The sequence below is a fragment of the Manacus candei genome, unplaced genomic scaffold (genome assembly GCF_025592945.1).
Source record: "Manacus candei isolate 608988 ecotype Guabito, Panama unplaced genomic scaffold, ASM2559294v1 h1tg000071l, whole genome shotgun sequence".
Classification (NCBI taxonomy): Eukaryota; Metazoa; Chordata; class Aves; order Passeriformes; family Pipridae; genus Manacus; species Manacus candei.
In genome coordinates, this window is record NW_026138119.1 from 9,900,814 (window position 1) to 9,920,238 (window position 19,425).

The following is a 19,425-nucleotide window of genomic DNA, read 5'->3' on the forward strand; positions in this document are numbered from 1 at the left end:
CTTACCACCTGCAGTTTTGCTAAGCTGTGACTCTACAAAAAGAGCTGCCTAAAACTGACCTGGGCTTTTCCACAGGGAAGGATGCTCACTGGGACCTTTCCTGCTAAAAAAGCTGCGAAAAAACTTTTCTTCCAACACAGTCCCTGGTCTTTGGCTATGGGCAGTGTTTAACTCCACACAGCTGAGAACTTACCCCTTAAATTTTCCTTGCATTTTCCCTCATTCTACCCCAGTGTCAGCACCTTGTCCTGAAGTATTCCATATAACACATGGAATTCCACAGTACCCACAGTACCTGTGTCATGTCCCAGGCAGGTGCACTGCAGACACGTCCTGCTCCTTGGGAGGTCAAGCAGGGAGCAGGTCTTGAGTTGGCCTGGACAGGACAAGGAGATGCCAAGTGCTCCTTTGTGGCCCCTCCAGCCAACATCTAACAAACTACTGAGTATCTCATCTTTTTCTGTGTGTGTGTTCTCTTTACAGAAGTATTTAGGCACAGAAGGGAACAGCTACAAGTAGGTATGTACTAACATTCAATCCTGACTGTGTTTTTCAGCAGAACAACCTTCCCCTGCTGCTACAATACACACCAAACCCAGTGCAAGGTATGCAGAGCATTTTCAGTTCACAGACCTCGAGTAGATATCCATCATCTCTGTATAACAGACAAACCAATAAACATATCAAATTTAATCAAAGATTCCAGCCTGTTCCTTTGGACAGAGCCCCACACTGGGGTACCACTCATTCCATAAAGCCCAAAGAGGCCAGATCTTTTCCAACTGCATCTCTTTTAATCCCAAAGTACAAATCACATTAGCAGCAGTGTTCTATCTGTTCCAGAGTGCAATTTTGACCCTGAGTTTACAGTAGTAGAAAATGTAAATGGAAGATTCTAGCAGATTCCTTTGCATATTGGCTGCATTAAACAATTACAGTAGAACTATAAAAATCCTAGAAAAAAAACAAAACAAAAAAACCCACATTCCTTGTTCAAGTTCTGCAGAAGAAAGGAGTGAAAGTGCCCTCCTGTGCTTTGATTAGAGGAGCAGAGCGAGTGTGGTTCAAAGGAATCCTCCCCACAAACCAAGACAGATCAGTCAGATCTGGAACAGAGCAACAAGAGGAACTGGCAAACTGGAGCACAACCAGCAATTCCTAGAGACTGGATGCCAAAATTGGGTATGGACAGAGCAAAGCTGTGGCCAATGTTTGGGAATTTTCAAGAGGCTCAAGCCAGTCTGGACACTTGGTTACAGATTGGTGCAAAAATGACACCTAAAGCTAGAGGCATTCATTCCTCTCCCCTCCCTCACAGGGTGTTCACGTAACTGGCACATTAATTCCATGATGGTTCAGTGAAACCAGTCCCAGAAACATGCCAAGAACAAACCATGACCCTTCAATGGTTTTCCAAACTGACACCTTATCTGTCAAATCACAGCCACACTGTGAATCCAGCTCAGATGCTCCCAGTGCTCCAACTCCAGAGCCATTCTCCACTGAGACCTCTGATGGGAAAAGTGTTACAAAAGCTGTCCAGACCCCACAGAGTGCCTGGACTCAGATAAGCACCGAGAGAATTGACATCCACCCCGGGATTACAGCTCTGCCCTTCACGCACCTGCCTAAGCAGCAGCTGATCTTGAACAAGGAATGTGCAAGGCCACAGGCAGAATAAATCATACGCCTCAAAAGTAGCAATTAGGTCCCAAAATCCAGTGCAAATATTCTCTGAAGATGCCCGACAGCATCTGGTCCCCCCTTGGCATCAGGATCCAGCGCCCGGCGGGGCGGGCGCCGGCCGGGGCAGGGGCAGGGGCAGGGGCAGGGGCAGGGGCAGGGGCAGGTGCACTGACACGTCCTGCCCAGCAGCGGCTGCTGCAGGACCGGGGAGGAATCCGTCAGAAATAGAGCGCGGGCTCGCTGCTGAAATCCGAGAGCCCGCCCTTCTCTGCCGGGGTGAGCTGTGGAGAGAGAGGAGGGCTCGTCAAATCAGAGCAAACCAGCACCCACACTTCTGCACTGGCACCTTGCCCAGGGCATCGATTCCCCCCTCCAAATGTGCCCTGGTTTATCACAGAATCCCACAATAGCTTGGATTGGAAGGACCCTTAAAGCCATGGGCAGGGTCACCTTCCACTAGCCCAGGTTGCTCCAAGCCCAGTCCAACCTGGCCTTGGACACTTCCAGGGATGGGGCAGCCACAGCTTCTCTGGGCAACCTGTGCCAGGGGCTCCCCACCCTCACAGGGAAGAATTTCTTCCTAAAATCTAATCTAAATCTCTTCTGATTTAGTTTAAAACCCTTTCCCCCTTGTTCTATCACCCACCCATGTAAAAAGTCCATCTCCCTGTTTTTTACAAGCCCCTTTAGGCACTGGAAGGGGCTCTCAGGTCTCCCTGGAGCCTTCTGATTTCCAGGTGAACACCCCCAGCTCTCCCTGCCTGGATCCAGAGCAGAGGGGCTCCTGCCCTTGGAGCATCTCTGTGGCTTCCTCTGGACTTATTCTAACAAGTCCATGTTTTTCCTGTGCTGAGCCCAGAGTGTGCAGCTGCCTTAAGTCTCGTTCAGAGAGACAGGTCTGTCCGTGGCAGTGGGACTGTGTGTTGGTCCCTTTGGGAGCAGTGACACACCTCCCTGCACAGTGAACACAAAGGCACATCCATCCCATCCACTGCCCAGAACAACCCCAGCACCACAGAACAGCACAGCAAGACTTCCTTATTTAAAGCCTCACCATGTCTTGGTTCCCATGGGAATCAGCTTCCTTTGGGAGGGGTCCCTCTGCAGCAGGACCCTCATACTTCTGCTCCTGCCACTCGCTGAACTTCACGGAGTGCTTTGGGGTGTAGCTGGATAAATCTGCTGGAAGGAGAAAGCTGGTGTAAATATTCCTCACCACCCCAAAAGGAAGTGGGGCCAGGATCCCGGAAGGGACAGCATGGAAGCTGCCCAGCTGCAGTTCCCTGGTCATCCCCATTAGCATTTCCACCCACATGGAGCCCCATAAGGGTCTGTAGGAAACATGGACAGTGTCAGACACCACCTGCCAGCACAGGGCCTCACTCACCTGAGTTGGGTGTACTGGGATGCAAAGTGCCATTTGGGCGTGGAACGTAAAAAGGGCAAGATTTTTCCTCCTCTGTTTCCGAAGCATGGCCTTCCTCCTCCTCCTCCTCTTCTGCCAGGGAGCTCTCTGAGGGGTACTCAAACATAGTCTGCAAACTTGTCTCATTGAAGGAGATCTTCATCTAGACAACAGCAAAGGAGGATTGTCAGAGAGCAGCACAAGAACCCACGGATCCCAATGCTGGCTCTGGCACAGGCCACTGCACCCCAGGGCTGCACCCTGGTTTATAGGAATGACTGAATATCTCCCCCATCCCTTCCCATGTGCCTTGGTGGATCTCTTGCCATGCTGACAGAGAGCCAAATGGATGGGATGGAGGCAGGAGGCTGAGGGGTCCAGACCACCTCTGGCTTTTTGCCCTTCACCATCATCTCACTGATGCCCAGCACCCAGGAGGAGCTGCCAGCGTGTCTCTCTAGAGATCAGTGTTGCCAAGCAGGAAAGGAAAACATCCACATGTTGGAAAGGTGGCATTGCTAATGCCTGACAACTCATTTGTGTGCCCAGACTACAGAAATATGGGTGATCAGGACTCCAGTCTTAGGAGGACATCCCGCCAAAGGGTTATTTAAGCTACATAAAACAGGGCTTAATACCAGAAGTGAGAAGGTGGAAACAGCTAAAGGAGAGATGGTAACAGGTGGTAGCAGAGAAAGGAAAATACTGGACAAGGTTCTGGTTTGAAAACAGTTTTATTCAGTATTCTCACTAATGACCTTTGCACAGTAACTGGGAGAATGAAGGTGAATGAATGAAGGAGGAATTGAGGAATGAAGGTGACTCAAACATCAAAGGAAAACCAGAATTTTATGGGTCATGAAGAAAACTAGAGAGCAAGAACACTAGAAATGGAATGGTGTTTAAAACCAACCCTTGCTCTAAGACAAGTTCATCACCTGTGAATAACAGGAAGAAAATTTTGGATTGGCTACAGGATTGTAATCACCATTAGGATACTGCTTAAAGCAGGAATGAAGCAAAGCATTTCTGCTGGAAATAGGGACTGCCTGGCTCCATCCTGCCTGTAACACCCAGCAGGTAGTGAAAATAACTCCAGATATGCTATTCCAAGTTGAAAAGAAAAGCTGAGGGAAGGGTTTGCTCCCCTGCAGCCTGTCCTGTCCTAATCATTATCCACCGTTGCGCTTGGAGGATCTGGTTACAGGTCACCTCAACAGGTGCAGAGGAGATTCACTGGCAAAAACTTCCCACCAGCACAAGTGCAGGTTGAGAAAAAGCATCACAGCTCTTTAAGAACACCACAAAATAACCCCCAAGGAGCAGAGAGCTGCTGATACCAGCACACAGAGGACAAACAAGGAGGAATTGCCAGGAATAGATTTATGCCAGAAGTAGGGAAGTATCCAGCCAACAGGGATCAAGGTTCAGGAGCAGCTGTCTAAGAGGGTGTTGTGATCCCTCTACTTCTAAATACAGTTAAAACCCAGACAATAAGGTTATAAACAGAATTAAAAGGACGTGGGAGCTTGTGACAGGCGGCAGGAGCTGCATGGATCTCCCTAGATGCTGTGTAACGACTGGCAAGGAGCAAGTGCAGCACATTTTTTACCTCCTGTGCCATATCTGCAGTTACTCTCACACCCAAACTCCCCTACGGGCTGGGAAGTGGCACCTGGCCCCAGGCAGCTCTCAAGCACCACATGTGCTGCCCAGGTGCACCTATTCCCTGGAATAGCTGTCTCTGTCCAGTGGCCGGAGCATTGGTGGAGGCTGCTGAAGTCCTCGGGGGTCAGAGCTGCCAGTGGGCCACAGTGCCCCTGTGCTGCCTATGGAACCTGGGAAATGGGGGAGCAGGGTCTGCAGGGCCAGACAGGGAGCATTTCACTGCTGCTTTTCAGCAAAACAGCAAGAGGAGTTTAACTGGAATCTGGGTAACAGAGTGAGCACCTGCACCTCCTCCACACTGCAGATGCACACCTGGGGTGCCACTCCACCCCAGCACGGGAGGGACCTTGGACACACTCCCAGGATGGGAACAGCACAGAGGGCAACCAGCTGCTCTTCCCCATTCCCTGCCCCAGAGCCACTCTGACCTTCTTCAGATGACACATGGGGAGAACAGTGATTATACTTCAGACAAGAGGGGTTGGAATAAAATGGTCCTGAAGATTAGAGCATCCCAGTTGCTGTTCCCTGAATTTCCCATCCCTGCTGCTGACCTAGATGCTCCCTGATCCGAGCCAGGCTGTGACTGCTCACAATGTGGTGTCTGTACTGGGGACGAGCCACACTGCCAGGCACGAAGGCCAGAGAGTGGAGGTGCCCAGAGCTCCTGGAAGCTCAGGAGCTATCCCAGAACCAGGCACTGCACACAGCCTGCTTACCAGTGCTGGCAACTGCACTGAAGGGCAAGAACTACTTGGCTAAACATGGAAAACAAAGGAGACGGGAGAGATATGCCTTAGATTTAGAATTTAAGCTTGGGAGATGGAACTAAGTGTTCCTAGTTTTCTGTTATCTGGAGGAAATCTCTGAGAAAAATTACTCTGAGTCCAGTTTGGACCAAAGGTGCATGTAGTGCTGGAGGAGGAAACAGCCTCACCAGGGAGCAAAACCAAAGAGCAGAACACAGCAGAAGTGACCCAGAAATACAACCCTGCCCACACAGTGCCCAGAGGCAACACCCCAACAGCCCTAAACTCACACAGCTCCCACTTCCCACAGCCAGTTCATCTGAGGCCACACTCACTCCCGGAGCAGGGCTGGGAGTCCAGCTGGAGTCTCCAGGCACCTGTGCAGGAGGCAGTGCTGGAGCCACTCACACAGAGCAATCATTAACCACAGCAGTGCAGCCCCACACGCCCAGGGACAGCTGGGGACAGCTCAGGACAAGACAACCTGCTGCCCCAGCAGCACACGCCCAAGTTCACACCAGCCAGTCGTGCGTGGCACGGCTGCACCATGGCACAACCCCCAGAAACCACACTGGGGGTGTCACACCCTCTGCACCCACAGCCTGCTTCCGAGCACCAGCAGAGCCCCACAGAGCTGCAATAAAGCTCTGGACACACCCAGGCAGAGCAAACACAAGGAACAGCCCGGAGCTGGCCCGGGGAAGGACTGCAGGGAGCTCAGTCAGCCCTGCCCGTGCAGGCAGAGAGCACTAAAAGCAGAGCAGTGAACGGCCGAGCTGCCCTTCCCCAGCAGGACGTGCTTTCGGGGAAGCACAACCCAAGCTTGACCCAAAAGATGATGGAGGGTGACATGCTCAGGCAAAACCAGGGGACACAGGGGCAGAGCTGCCTGAAGAAACAGAGCAGCTACAGAGCAGAACTGAGCACTGTGGGGGAAACACAGGCAGCTTCAGTCCCAGGAACCATCTAAAGAGGAAAATCAAGAGCCCAGCAATGGCAGAGACACCAGGTTTGCACAGCCAGCAGCCCCTTGCCAGACCACTGAGGCTTTTATGGGAACACAAAAGGCAAGAGGGGACGTTTCTTTAGAAGAAAAGCGTCTCCCAGCAGAGCCAAGCACGCTGGAGCCCGGCCAGAGGGCTCTGCTCAACGTGTCTCAGCACTGGTTTCCCCATTTCTGCCCCAGCAGCAGCTGCCAGTTGTGGCAAGGAAGAATTTTGCACCCTTCAGCTGTGGATGTTTGCAGGGATTTGTCACTCTTCACTCAGCTGAAGGCTTCACCCACAACTGTGTCACAAACCAACCCATATATCTATATATTAATACTCTGCCCAGCAATCAGAGACATGCTGGGAAGAGCAAAGCAGGCTTTTCAGGGGATATTGTGCTGCTCAGCCAACAGATTCTTGTTGCCATAGCAAGAATCATTTATTTATTTGCTAGGATTTGAACAGTAATGAGTAATAAAAGAGAGGCAGGAAAAAGAAGGCAGGGTAAACATTGCCCAACGTGCGTAAATCTGAGTAGTCATACAAGGCTCATTTAGAAAAGAAAACAAAAGTCAACCTTCTTTCAGGGCAGGCTGCTTCCAGACCAACCACCAGAGAGGCCTCATGGACAGAGACTTATCAGAAATAAAAATAACCAGTTTACAGAACCCAACCTATGACATAAGCAATGACAGCCAGCAGATACCTCACCTCCAAAAGGGAGGTGGGAAAGTCTGCAAGCCAGTTTTAGTGACAGAACAAACACCCCATCAGGGCTTCTCACACCAGGGATCTCTCTGGAAGTCTCCTGGGGTTAATCTGTATCCTCAGCTCCAGAAGCAATCTCTTTAGTGTGGCTTTTCTCTTCTACACCCATTATCACATTTGCTTCTTGGCTGATGAGGCAAAGCCCAAATGATTATGTAGGGTGTTTGCACCTTTTAAATAGGAACTTCTTTGCAATCCAAATCCTCACCTTGTAAGAGTCAGAAAAAAATAAATGTTCTAGGCATTAAAAGAGACCAACAAAATCACCCTGTAACTCTATTCCAGCAGGGAGAGTCAGTGTCAGCATACTGCTGACATCCCACAGCACCCAACCCACCAAGTGCTTCACCAGATCCAAACAGCTGAGCAGCACTAGGGATCAAGATTCTTCTTTTCAGGTACTAATTTTCGTCTGATCATCCTCTCTCCTCCAGCAACATAATTCCCAAGTGACAAACCCCAGGACTGCTCTGACCCCCCAGGACATGTGTGGGCTGCCAAGTGCTGCTGGGTGTGATTTAAAGCAGCTTTTCACACCTGGTCAATCCAATGCCTCCTCCTCTCTCAGCATTTGCACAGAGGGAGGGAGGACCATTCAGCATGAGTGAATCTCAGAGATCAAGCATGAACAAAGTGAGTGTTTGGGAGAACCTTGTGTTCCTGTGCAGTCTTACACTGAGCTCATTTGCTGCTGCACTGGTTGTCTAAAGATTGGGTGGACAGCAGGAAAGCACAAGGACATCTCACCTGACACCTGGAACTGCAGCAGCCAGCTGGGGGAAGCCTGTACACACAGAGCATCCCTGGGAGGTTTGCAAACAGCCCCCTGGGCTGGGCAGGAAAACTGCTCAAAGAGCAAACCCATTGGGCTGGTTGATAGAGGCTCTGCCCCCAGGACTGCAGGGAGCTTCTAACCCCAGAACTCAGGACCCTTCTAAACACAGAACAACCTCCCAGCTGCCATGGGGTGAGGGAAGGTCTCTGCACAAATAACAGCTCGTGACACTGGAAACAGAGGGCAGTATTTTATGGTGGAAAAGATCTCCAAAGGGTTTTCCCTGGTCCTCCCACCTGACCATTCTCACAGAGCACCAGATTTACTAAAAGGAGGCAGAAGAGCAGGAACCTTCTTTTTTTTTTTTCATAGCAACCTGCAGTCAATGATCTAGACAATTCCCCTGGAGAGAAAGTTTTAGATAAAGGATTTTTGAGAAAATGAGCCACTTCCTTAGAGTTGGCAATGAGCTTGTCTACGTGCCTGTACTTGTCCTGAAAACACAGTCATGTGTCAGCCCAAACTGTTGAAATTATGTGCAGCAGCCTGGAATAGTACCATGGGGACTGCAGTAGCATCAGCACATGACCAGGGCATTTGCTATCATTCAGAGAAGATAAGGAGCTTTTGCACCTCTCAAGCCTTTCCTTGACACAGGAATAAAGGGCTTTTCCCTGACAAGTATCCCTAGGAACTCAGGGGACTTGAGGCTTGGCTCCTTTATCAGATTAACCCTGTACTGCTATGGCTGAAGCAGCCTAAATATGCCCAGGAAACTGCACATGGCACTTCAGAAATGTGCTTTTCTGTCATTCTGCACAAAAAGAATAATTTTGGGGAACTGGAGTTGGCTGCATCACCACAGGCTAACTGGATCACGTGTGATTATCTTTTCCAAGAAGTGTTTCCTAAGAGCAACACTGACTTCTGCTCAACTATTAACTGCACCACAGTTACTGAGCAGAGCTAAGGGCACTAAAGATTTACAGCAGGAGCATGTCAGGGAAGCCCTGTGTGGCTGGCAAAGGAGAGGTTTTCTCCAGGATCACTTCCCAGCTCCCAAGCCACAAGGCAAAACAAGAAAGTCTCCATTTACAAGGCAACCCACACAGCCAGCCCTGTGTAATCAATATGCTGGAGCACATGGCAGACAGGAGCAATGCATGGAGATTCGAAATATTAAACTCCTCGTGCAAGACAGGGGCAAGTTTCAAGTTCCTGATGAGAAGTGACAGGGTGGGGACAGCCCCGGGAGCACCACAGGACAGGCAGCTTGGTTAACTCTTCCCTCGACTGCGTCGGACAAGGAGAGATTCCAGAGCCCAAACAACCACAGCTGGAGCCCCAAGTGTGCCAGGGCACAGAGCAGCCATTCACCACAGAATCCTTTATTCCCCCTCACATCTGCAGGCAGAGGAGCCAGAGCCTCCCACAGCTTAACAAGCAATTCAAATATTACTTCCTTGGCCCTTCAGAATTGGACAAATCTCCCTACATCTATGGAACAAGCCTCCTCTGAATACACAAAGAGAGCAGGATAAACAAGGTACAATTAGTGTCAAGACTTGGTGTCTTCATTAACAACAGCCAGAACTCCCCACCAGCAGAGGACTCTGCTTTGCAGGCAGCTCTGAGCACACCACTTGTGGCTACAATGTGGGGCAGCACTGGGGGTTGCCACCCACAAGCATTTCTGTGCAACCCAGACTGCCCAGAGCAGCTCAACAAACGCCTTGGGCTGGTGCTGGAATGGGACCCACTGGAGCATCATTCCATGGGAAATACAGGGAGGTTGGGAACAGAATTACTTCCCACCCCGCCAAGGAGCTCATTCCAGACTTCAGGACCAAAAGGTTTCAGTGATGTGCACAGCATCCCCTGCATGACAGAGGTCATGTCTCTCTTGCCCTTTTTCCCCACTCCTAACATGCAAAAGGTGCTTCCCCAACGGGAAGTGCAGCAGGTTCCCCAGGAGCCCCAGGGATCTGCCTGACTCAGCCCTGCATTTTCACCAGCTGCAAGAGATATCATTTCCCTGAGCACACAAGTGTTTTGCTGTCATTGTGTCTGAGATATTTCCTCCAGCTTGCTTACATTCCTTCCAGTGCCCAAAGCCCAGCAGCTCCATCCTGCCAAGCTCCCAAGATCATCCAAAGGGCACTTCTCGGAAAACACCAGCACCGAGTTCCTCCAGTGCAGATTTTCCCAGGATGTTTGTGAAGCTGCTCTGTGTGATACAGATGCTTCACATGACTCTTCCTACACAAACTGTCCCCATCCTCCCAGCCTCATGCCATACCCACGTCCCACTGCAGTCACGAGGAGGAGTCTGGGTTCTAAACAGGTTTTAAACTCAGGTTTCACTTGGGAGGAGGGTGAGCACAACCCCTGAGGTGAAGATGGTGCTGCAGCAGCTTTTACAGAGAGTTCCTTTGCTGCCACTGAACCAAGAAACTAAACATTTTAACTTTTCCTACCATTCCCCACAGGTAAGACAGACCAGCAGGACCCCTGCCCCAACAGGCTGAGCGTGTCCTTCCTCTGCTCCTCTCAGGAACACCGTGACCATGTACTGGAAAAAAACAGAGTGGGCAGGAAAACCCAAACCCAAGACAAGCTGAATCCTTGAGAGAGAGGGGAAATGATAAACTGTCTCCAATCTGGTCCACAGATTAAGGAAACTGATTAAGATAAGGTTAAGTGTAATCCTTGTGATTAGACTTCAGAGCACAAAGTACTCCAAATCTCCTCGAGCTCTGGGCAGGCTGAGCCCTGGGCACATCCTAACCAGCCTCAAAGCCAGGCTTGCCTCTAATTTGCCTAAGAGTTTCTATTTTAGCTCTTCTGTCCCGTTCCCCTCACTGCTGACAGCAACAGGGGATGGGAGGAAGAAAACCAGGGGAATCTGGAGCAGCTCAGGCTGTTGCTACAGCACAAGGCAAAGCATGGGAGTGGTGAGGCCATGGAGAACCTCAGTCACAGAAAGCTTCCCACTACAGAGATGAGATAAATCTGACTCATCTGCTCTGCCAGGGTTTCATACAACAAAGCACCAGCACTTCAAGCAGCTGGCAGGCAGGGGTGAAATCAAAAAAACCCCTACTGCCCCACCACCAGCCTTGGGTGCAGCTTGTGAAGTGGTTTAAGATATAACCACAGCAAATTCTGATTTCTAGAGTCTTCAGCCATCAACATCACAGGGTAAAAACCAGCAGAATTAGAAAAGGGCAGGGAAATGGCCCTGTCTGGGTGAAAGAGCCTGCTGATATCTGACAGCTAACAGAGATCACCCCTGCAGGGGAGGGACTGTGCCTCCTCATCCAAGACCTTATTTCCTGAGCATGACTTATCACTGCTGACCTCATCTACCAAAAATGCAATACATTCATGTCAGATACTGCCACAGCCCCTCCTTAAAAGTGGCAGATGGATCTGCCCCAGCAGAGCACAGCCAGAGACAGAAAACAGAACAAGAATGCAGCTCTCTGAGACCTAAAGAACACAAATCTCTGCCCTGATCCCTCCAAAACAGACATGACATAATTAATTTAAGGAATTTTTGCAGAGACATTTTTGCTTCCACCACCACATTAATTTACTTGGGTTATGGTTAGTTTAATTGTGTTATATATTGCAAAAAAATACTTCAGGCAGCCACTGATGTTTAGACTCCCCACTGTGCAGACTTGCTCCAAACAGGCCTGGGCAACAGCTGGAAGTGTTCATCCCTGCCAGCATCCTGAGCCCACACCTGGTTCTCACAGGAGACCATCTCCAACAGAGCTGAGATGATGGAGAACTGCAGAGCAAGAAGTTCAGCTGGTTAGACCAACAAGGTGCTGCCCAATCCTGCCCATGATGAAAACTGAGGGATATTAAGAATGATTTTTTAACAGACATTTAAGTGGGAATTTGGAAGCCACATTCAGGCATTACACAGCTCAGAACATTAGGAAATGGACCTTGCTGAAGTCCACATAACGTTTTGAAGTTCAGCTGAACATCTTTGAAGACAATTTAGCATTAGACTCCCAACTGTTTGGATCCCACCAGCCTTGTTCCCGTAATCCCTGCTCACACAGGGCCTGCCAGCACATGGCAAACCACCAGCTGTGACAGGAAAAACACATTAAAATCACCAACAACCTGCTGAGTGTTGGCTCTCAGGTCCTGTTACTCACAGGACTTTGGGTGGCCTGGCCAGAAGTGACTTTCTCTGGAGAGGACAAACATGCTGTGACTCGGGATGAACCGCAGGAGTGACAAGACACGTGGAAGGAGCACAGTCAGGGCAAGTGCTGCAGACACAGGAGCTCCCCAGCAGAGTCCAGCCTCCAAGGAGATGAGAGCATGAAGCCTGAAGGCAGTGGCTGCTCCTCAGGAGCCCGGCTGGCTCCGCAGTTTGCCGTCCTCCCCAAGCTCTCGCTCCAACATGCCAGTCACATGCTCTGCAGAAACCCAGATTTCTATCTCACTGACAGTGTTATTGTACGTTGTTCTGGCAGGTGACCAAACCACCATTGACTCTTTTCAGCTCAGCCGAGGTAGATTTTATCCTCTGAGATCCCAGAGATCCACATCCTGCAGCAAAGCCTTCCCTCCCTCCCCGGGCTACGGAGCCGAAACGCTTTTAGTTCTCTGCCATAACAAAGAGGAGCCCTGAGCAGAGGTCACAGCAGTGCTCTGCATCCTCTGTCCCACTCCTGGTTTAGAATAAAGGTCAGTAGGTCTCCTTCCACCCCTGTGCTCGTATCCTGTCCTCCCCGCCGGAGCTGACAGCTCAGCCAGGCTCCTCCAGCAGCTGCCCAGCACATCCGTTCGGAGCTGGAAACGGTCACTGAGTCCTCAAACTGAGTCACACTCTCACTGCTTTATCCGAACTAATGTTGGCACACCTTGGAGAGGCCTCAAAACAGCCACAAGAGCAGATGAAGAGTCCTCAAGGGCACCTGAACCCCACGGGAGGACAAAAAGCTCCCTGCCCACACAGGCAGCCTGATCCCCAGGATGGGCACAGCCATCCAGCTGCAGATCCTGCTGTGTCCCATCACACACAGCCCCACACTGACCTTCAGAGCCTGGGTGGGCACTGCCTGTCCCACCACAGCAGCTCCAGTTGCACAAGAGAGCTGGGAAATGGTTATCCTGACACAGGAACAGCATCTCTCTCCCCCTCACCAAGACCCAGCTCCAACTCCAAAACTAACAGCTGCTTCACATACTTGAAGGTCTGGAAGGAGCAATAAAGCTGTTTTTCCTGAAATTTCTTGCACACCAGCAGAATCCCTCAGGCCACAGCAAAGTCACAAGTCTTGCAGACTGCCAGTAGCCCAGGGCAGGGGCTGGAGCTCCCTCTGTGCAGCCCAGAGCAGTGCTGGAACCTGCTCCCAGCCTGTCCCAGCCACCCTCCCACTCCAGAAAGCCAGGCAGGATGTGGAGGATGTGGGCCAGAGGACATGGACCTCATCAGCTCCATTTTGCTGGGATCTTTACTACAGTCAGGCTTTCAGTGGCCAGACATGGGGATGAAAAGAGAGGTCAAATTCCCACATTTCAAGCAAAGCACCACTTGCATCTCACAGAACAGAGGGTCCAACTGCCAGGGCTGCCTCCCTCCCTCCCCCTGGATGTACAGCCCTGGCTGTCCATACAGACACCCACTGATCCACAGCATGTGGATCAGCATGTGCTAGACCTGGGTTTTATCTCTCCCAGATCCCTGCTGGGCACCAGCAAACGGCTGACATTTTCCAAGTCATCAAAGGTTCCCTAAACACTGCTTCCCTGAGCAAATTCAAGGCAAGGTTTGGAAAGGTGGGCTCATTCACCCCAAGAGACACAGGTAGGTGCTCACTAAAACCAGCGTCAGGTTTGATTTTGATACCCCAAAAGAGAAAGGGACTTTGGTATGAGCTCTCAGCTCACAGGATCCCTCTGCTTCTGCCCAATTCAGGCCAAAATCTAGTTTCTGAAAACCCCTACACAGCTACAAAATAGAACCCTTGTTTTTGGCCTGTTGCCTTGGCGACACACAGTGATCTCTTGGGAAGAAACCAAGGAATGCATCCTAATACGAGCTCCTTCCTTTTCAGGCATCAACTCTCAGCCTTATTACCCAGAGTAAAAGCCACAAACATCCTCTAGGTCAAGAGTAAACAGAAATCTTTCCATTTGCTCCAGCATCAGCATCTTCTAAACGCTGTCTGCAGAGTCAAACCCTGCACTTGCCACTCCAAGCAAGAAGGGAACTGAAAGAAAAACGGGTGTTTCTCCCACTACATCACCACATTTAATTTCACCCAGAAACTTCTGTCTCTACTACTTCTCCTTAAGCTGGATCTTAGTTTCCAAAGGGTCCCCATTTGTTTCAGTCTCCTGAGCTCTGCAATATTAAAAGGCAGAGCAGGAACTGCCTGTCACATTTCTCCTCTCCAAACCTAGATGTTTACACAAGTTCTCATGCAGGACATCCCCTCAAAGGCTGTTTAGAGCTGTGTGTGCATCTTGCAGTATTTAGCACCTCATGTGCACAGTGGGACAGTTAATGCCATTAAGCTGATAAGAACATGGGCAGAGAAGCTCCGTGACGTGCCCAATGTCACACAAATCCAAGACTGACAGACAGAACAGCTCTTAACCAATATCATGATATTTTTGGTTAGGAAAGGTCCTCTGGAGGTCTCTCGTCCCAACTCCTGCCTTAACCAGGTCTGACCTGCCAGTTGCTCAAGGGTTTCCCCAGGCAAGTTCCAGACAGCTCCAAGGTTGGAGATGCCACGACTTCTCTGGGGTTCTTGTTCTGGTGTTTGACCAACTTAAAAACAACTCAGTCAGTGCACCGGTGTTGTCCTCATCTCCCTCCCTTCACTTTTGTAATGTTAAGGACAGCTTCCATTGTGCACCACTGAATTGGTCTGGCTCTGTTCTTTGTGCCCCTACAGCACTCCCTGCTCAGAGGAATCAGCTCCCCAGCTGCATCAGGAGCAGGGCTTACCCAAGTGTGGCTGTCCCACGAGGTTCCCTCTGTACCTTCTGCTCCATCCTAAGAGCACCCATAACTGTAACATGTTGTATTGATATTTTCACCATTTATAGCACACACCTGATTAGGTGTAAATCTGTTTAACGCCCCAAACTGAACTGAGCAGAGCCAAGAAAACAGCTGGAATGGGTTCAAGCCAGCAGGTGTTTAAACAGAACAACTCCAGTCAGACTGAGCATTCCCCTGTAGGAGAACAAGATAAAACTTCGGGAGCACTGAGCAAGAATCATCACTCCTCATTTGCTTTATCTGGATCTCAAGGTGCTCCTGGTCCAGACCTGCTCCCTGCATTAGTCACCATCAAATTAACACAGGCTGCGTGTGCTCAGGAAGGAATTTACCAGCGTTAAGCCAGGGAAGCAGCACTCCCTGTCTCCCTTCAAATGAGATGCATCCTGCTCAAAGGATTTCCTCAACTCATAATGCTCAGCGCCTCAGGCACCCGTGTGGATTCAGTCCATCAGCCATCTAGCTGGATTTAGGTAACGGGAATGTCAAACAGCTCTTCCTGCTATGGGAAAACATGTCATGTTGCAGCTTAGAAGTCAGGATCTGTCACCTCAGTGTGCTGCTTTCAGAGCCCAGCAACACGCCCACTCCTCCTCTTATCCAGCTGCATTTCATCTAGCCCTACAAAGATTAATTCTCAATGTAGGACTCACAAGGATCCAAGTTAGATCCCAAGCAGTGAGAAAATCTGGCATTCAGTCTGAAGGCACTTGGAGCAATCGACATCTCGCGGATCTTCAGAGCTGTAGCTGCACATCCAGACCACGCAGGTGGTATAATCCTATCAAGGGGAGTTAAGTTCTTGCTGATCTCTTTCTGCCTAATCGAGACCTAATTCTTGAGCCTCTATCAATAGATCACTAATGCGGGGAGGACGCCAATGCCACCCTGCCCAAGTGACCACGGGGAGCTCAACATGTCCAGCACCCGCAGACACAGCGAGCAGAGCTGGAGGGAAAGCCCACAGCTGTTCAAACCTTGCAACTCACCCTGATTTCCTAAATATCTGAAATATTTCACTTTCTGTTATCATATCTCCAAGAGGGGATGGGGTGGGAGAGGCCCTGCAGTTATCACAGGGAACATCCCACCCTCAGCTGCTTCGTGGAACAGCACCCAGTGCCCCCTCCCCGAGAGCAGCCTCTGGCTCCCAAAAGGATCAAGCCTATCTTCCCAAACACACTTCTCATCTTCCCACCCGGTGCCTCACGGACAGACAGGCCAAAAGCAGCCACGTCCAGCCTGGCTGTTCAGCACAGAGGTGTCCCGGGCAGTTATTACCTTCTTGCGACGGGAGCCCGTCTTGCTCATGCAGGACCTCTCCAGGGACAGGTACCCCCCGATCACTTCGATCTCGTTCACTGAGGGGTAGCGCTTTTTATGGGGTATCCCCACCTGGGGCCCATCAGCATTCTCCATGGCTTTGCCTCTTCCTTTGCTCTCCTCCTCCTCATCCTCTTCCTCCCGCTGCGGCCTTCCGCTGGCATCAGTGAGAGTCTGCAGCCCCGAGGCAACGGGCTTCCTTTTGGGCACGACAGTGAAGGTGCTGCCTCCCCTCTGGTGGGGGGCAGAGTGGGGTCTGTAGAGGGGCACGGAGGAGAACTCCATCTCCAGGTCAGGGCCAGCTCCTCCGGGCTGATCCAAGCTCCCCGTCCTCGCAGTCGAGCCGGCCCTGGGAGAAACCTCCCCACTGTCCGGCTCCACAATGTCATCGATGTAAGTCACAGGTACCAGCGGGTCCAGAGGAGCCGGCGGGGAAGCGGCGGGCTCCTCCTGCTCCGGGGCGGGAGCCCTCGGGGGCTCCTTCGCTGCCTTCTCCTCCGAGGGCGGTGGCCGGGCGATGTGGGCCGGGGGCCGAGCCGGGCCGCCCTCCCGGCGGGGCACGAACAGGAAGGAATTGCGTGAATTCAGGCGCAGCTTGGCCAGAGCCTGAGCCTGCAGGTCGTGGGCTGGGATGGCCGCCAAGTCGGGCTTGGGGGCCGGGTGGATCTCGAAGGAGCCCCCGGCCCGGGGGGCTGAGGCGGAGAGCGGCTGAGTGGCGCCGGTGGCACTGGGGGCCAGACTGGCACTGGGCAGGGGCGACACGGCCGCCTCGGCCTCCTCTGGCTTTGGCCTCCTGGCGTTGGCTCTGGCATGGGAAGGGCTGGCGGATGGCACTGGCGGCCCCTTGGGCGGCGCGGGGCGGCCCGCGGGGACAGCTCCGGGCTCGGGGACGCGGGCGCCGGGGGGCTGCCCCCGGGGGGTGACGGTGAACGAGTTGGAGCTGATCTTGTGGAGGAAGCAGTTGGCCTGGGGGGCCGCAGCCTTGGGGGCGGCGGGAACCGCCTGGGGGGCTGCGGCCCGGGGGGCAGCCGGGGCGGGCTGGGGGGCCGCGGGCTCGGGGGTGGCAGCCCGGGGGGAAACCGCGGGCTGCGGAGCGACAGCCCGGGCGGGGGTCGTGGGCTGGGGGGTGACAGCCCGGGGGGGAGCCAGGGCTGCCTGCGGGGGCACGGGCTGGGGGGTGACAGCCCGGGGAGGTGCCGCGGGCTCGGGGGTGACAGCCCGCGGGGGAGCCGGCAGCGGCTGGGGGGTGACAGCCCGGGACGGGGCCGTGGGCTGGGGGGTGGCAGCCCGGGGGGACAGCGGCTGCAGGACAGCGGGCTGGGGGGCGGCCGGCACCGCCGGGGGGGGTGGCAGCCCGGGGGGACAGCGGCTGCAGGACAGCGGGCTGGGGGGCGGCCGGCACCGCCGGGGGGGTGGCAGCCCGGGGTGGCGCCGGCAGCGGCTGCGGGGCGGCGCGGACCGCGGGCGGGGATGCCGGTGCCGCCTTTGGCGCCGGGGCCCGGGGAGAGCCGGGGCCCTTGTGGAGGGGCGCGGGGGCGCGGGGGGAGCCGGGCCCCGCGGCCCGGGCAGCGCCCGGTCCCACCTGCGGAGGAGCCGCGGCCCCGCCGGCGCCGGTCCCGCTCAGCGCGTCCCCCCCGCGGCGGCGGCGGCCCCGCGGGCGCTGCCCGAACTTCTCCAGGAGGCGGCTGACGGTGCCCGGCTCGGCCGCCTCGGGCGGCTCCGGCGGCTCGGCCGTCTCGTAGATGAGGACCTGGTCTGCGCGGATCTCGGCGAGCGCGGCCCCGCGCCGGGCCAGCAGCTCCCGCAGCGGGTCGGGGCCGGCCGGGTCCCGGCGGCGGGCGGGCGGCGCGTCCCCCGCGGCGAAGCAGGCGGCGGGGTCGGTGCGGGACTCGATGATGAGGATGTTGTCGGCGCGGATGGTGCGGATCCCGGGCACGGCGCTGTACAGCTCCAGCAGCTGCTGCAGCGGCCGCGCCGCCGCGCCGGGCCCGGGCCGCCCCTGCCGCAGCCGGCGGCGCTCGCTCTCCAGCCGCATGAAGGGGTTCTCGCGGAGCGGGCCCAGGCTCTCGGCCACCACCAGCCGCTCCCCGGCGGGCGGCTCGGGCTCGCCGCCCGCCCCCGCCAGCTTGGCCCGCTTGCGCTCCAGGATCTCCCGCTGCCAGGCGGGCTGAGCCCGCGGCCCGGCGCCGAGCGGCGGCTCCGCGCTGCTCATGGCGGCGGCGCTGGGGCTCTGTGGGCCGGGCCCCGCCGCGCCGGGCCGGCCCCGCGGCACCGCCCCCGGGCCGGGCGGGGCGGGTCTGCCCCATCCCGGCCGCCCTGAGCGCTCCGCCCCGCCCGGCCCCCGCTCGGGGTGGGACTCGCCCGGGGGAGCATCCCCGGGGCTGGGGGCCGGCCGGGCCCGCTGCCCGCACCGCCCTCCCCTCGCTCACGGGAGCCCCCGGCCCGCGGGGTCTCGGCCTCACGCGGGCCACGGTGACCGACACAAGGAACCCTGAACACCCACATCTGCCCTTTCCCCAAATCCCGGACTGGCCCGCGGGGCACCAGCCCAGGACAAGAGAGAAAATCGCCCTCGGGGGTCACTCGTAGGATGTTGGCCGTAGTCCGGGCAGGTGCCTGGGCAGGAGCGGCCGTGGTGGGCAGGGAGCGAGCCCCGAGTGCCAGAGCTGTGTCCGTCCCACCCATCCCCTCACGGGAGTGCTTTAGGGAGAGCTCCGATGGAGACAAGTGGGACTTCCCACGGCACGTGGCAGTAAAGCAGGGAAAACATTTTTCCCACCAGCTTCGCTCTTCAGGCTGCCCAGGGAGGTCGTGCAGTCTCCTTCTCTTGGAGACATTCCAAACCCACCTGGACGTGTTCCTGTGTCACTTGCTCTGGGTGACCCTGCCTTGGCAGGAGTTGGACTGGACGATCTCCAGAGGTCCCTTCCAACCCCGGCTATTCTGTGACTCATCAACAGCCACTTGTTGAGCACAAAAGTGCCGCCGTGGCGTTATTTCCAGTCAGTCCT

The 19,425-nt window shown here is 54.2% G+C and overlaps 1 protein-coding gene across 1 annotated transcript; it reads right to left on the bottom strand.

Annotated features, from left to right (window-relative positions):
* Nucleotides 1-404: 404 nt before the first annotated feature.
* On the bottom strand, nt 405-18,840 carry TPRN (taperin). The gene is given in 5 exon segments (XM_051807944.1): nt 405-1,967; nt 2,741-2,868; nt 3,074-3,254; nt 16,373-17,761; nt 17,763-18,840. Coding segments are annotated over 5 exon segments (2,625 nt in total). The 5' UTR covers nt 18,627-18,840; the 3' UTR covers nt 405-1,904.
* Between the last annotated feature and the right edge of the window lie 585 nt (nt 18,841-19,425).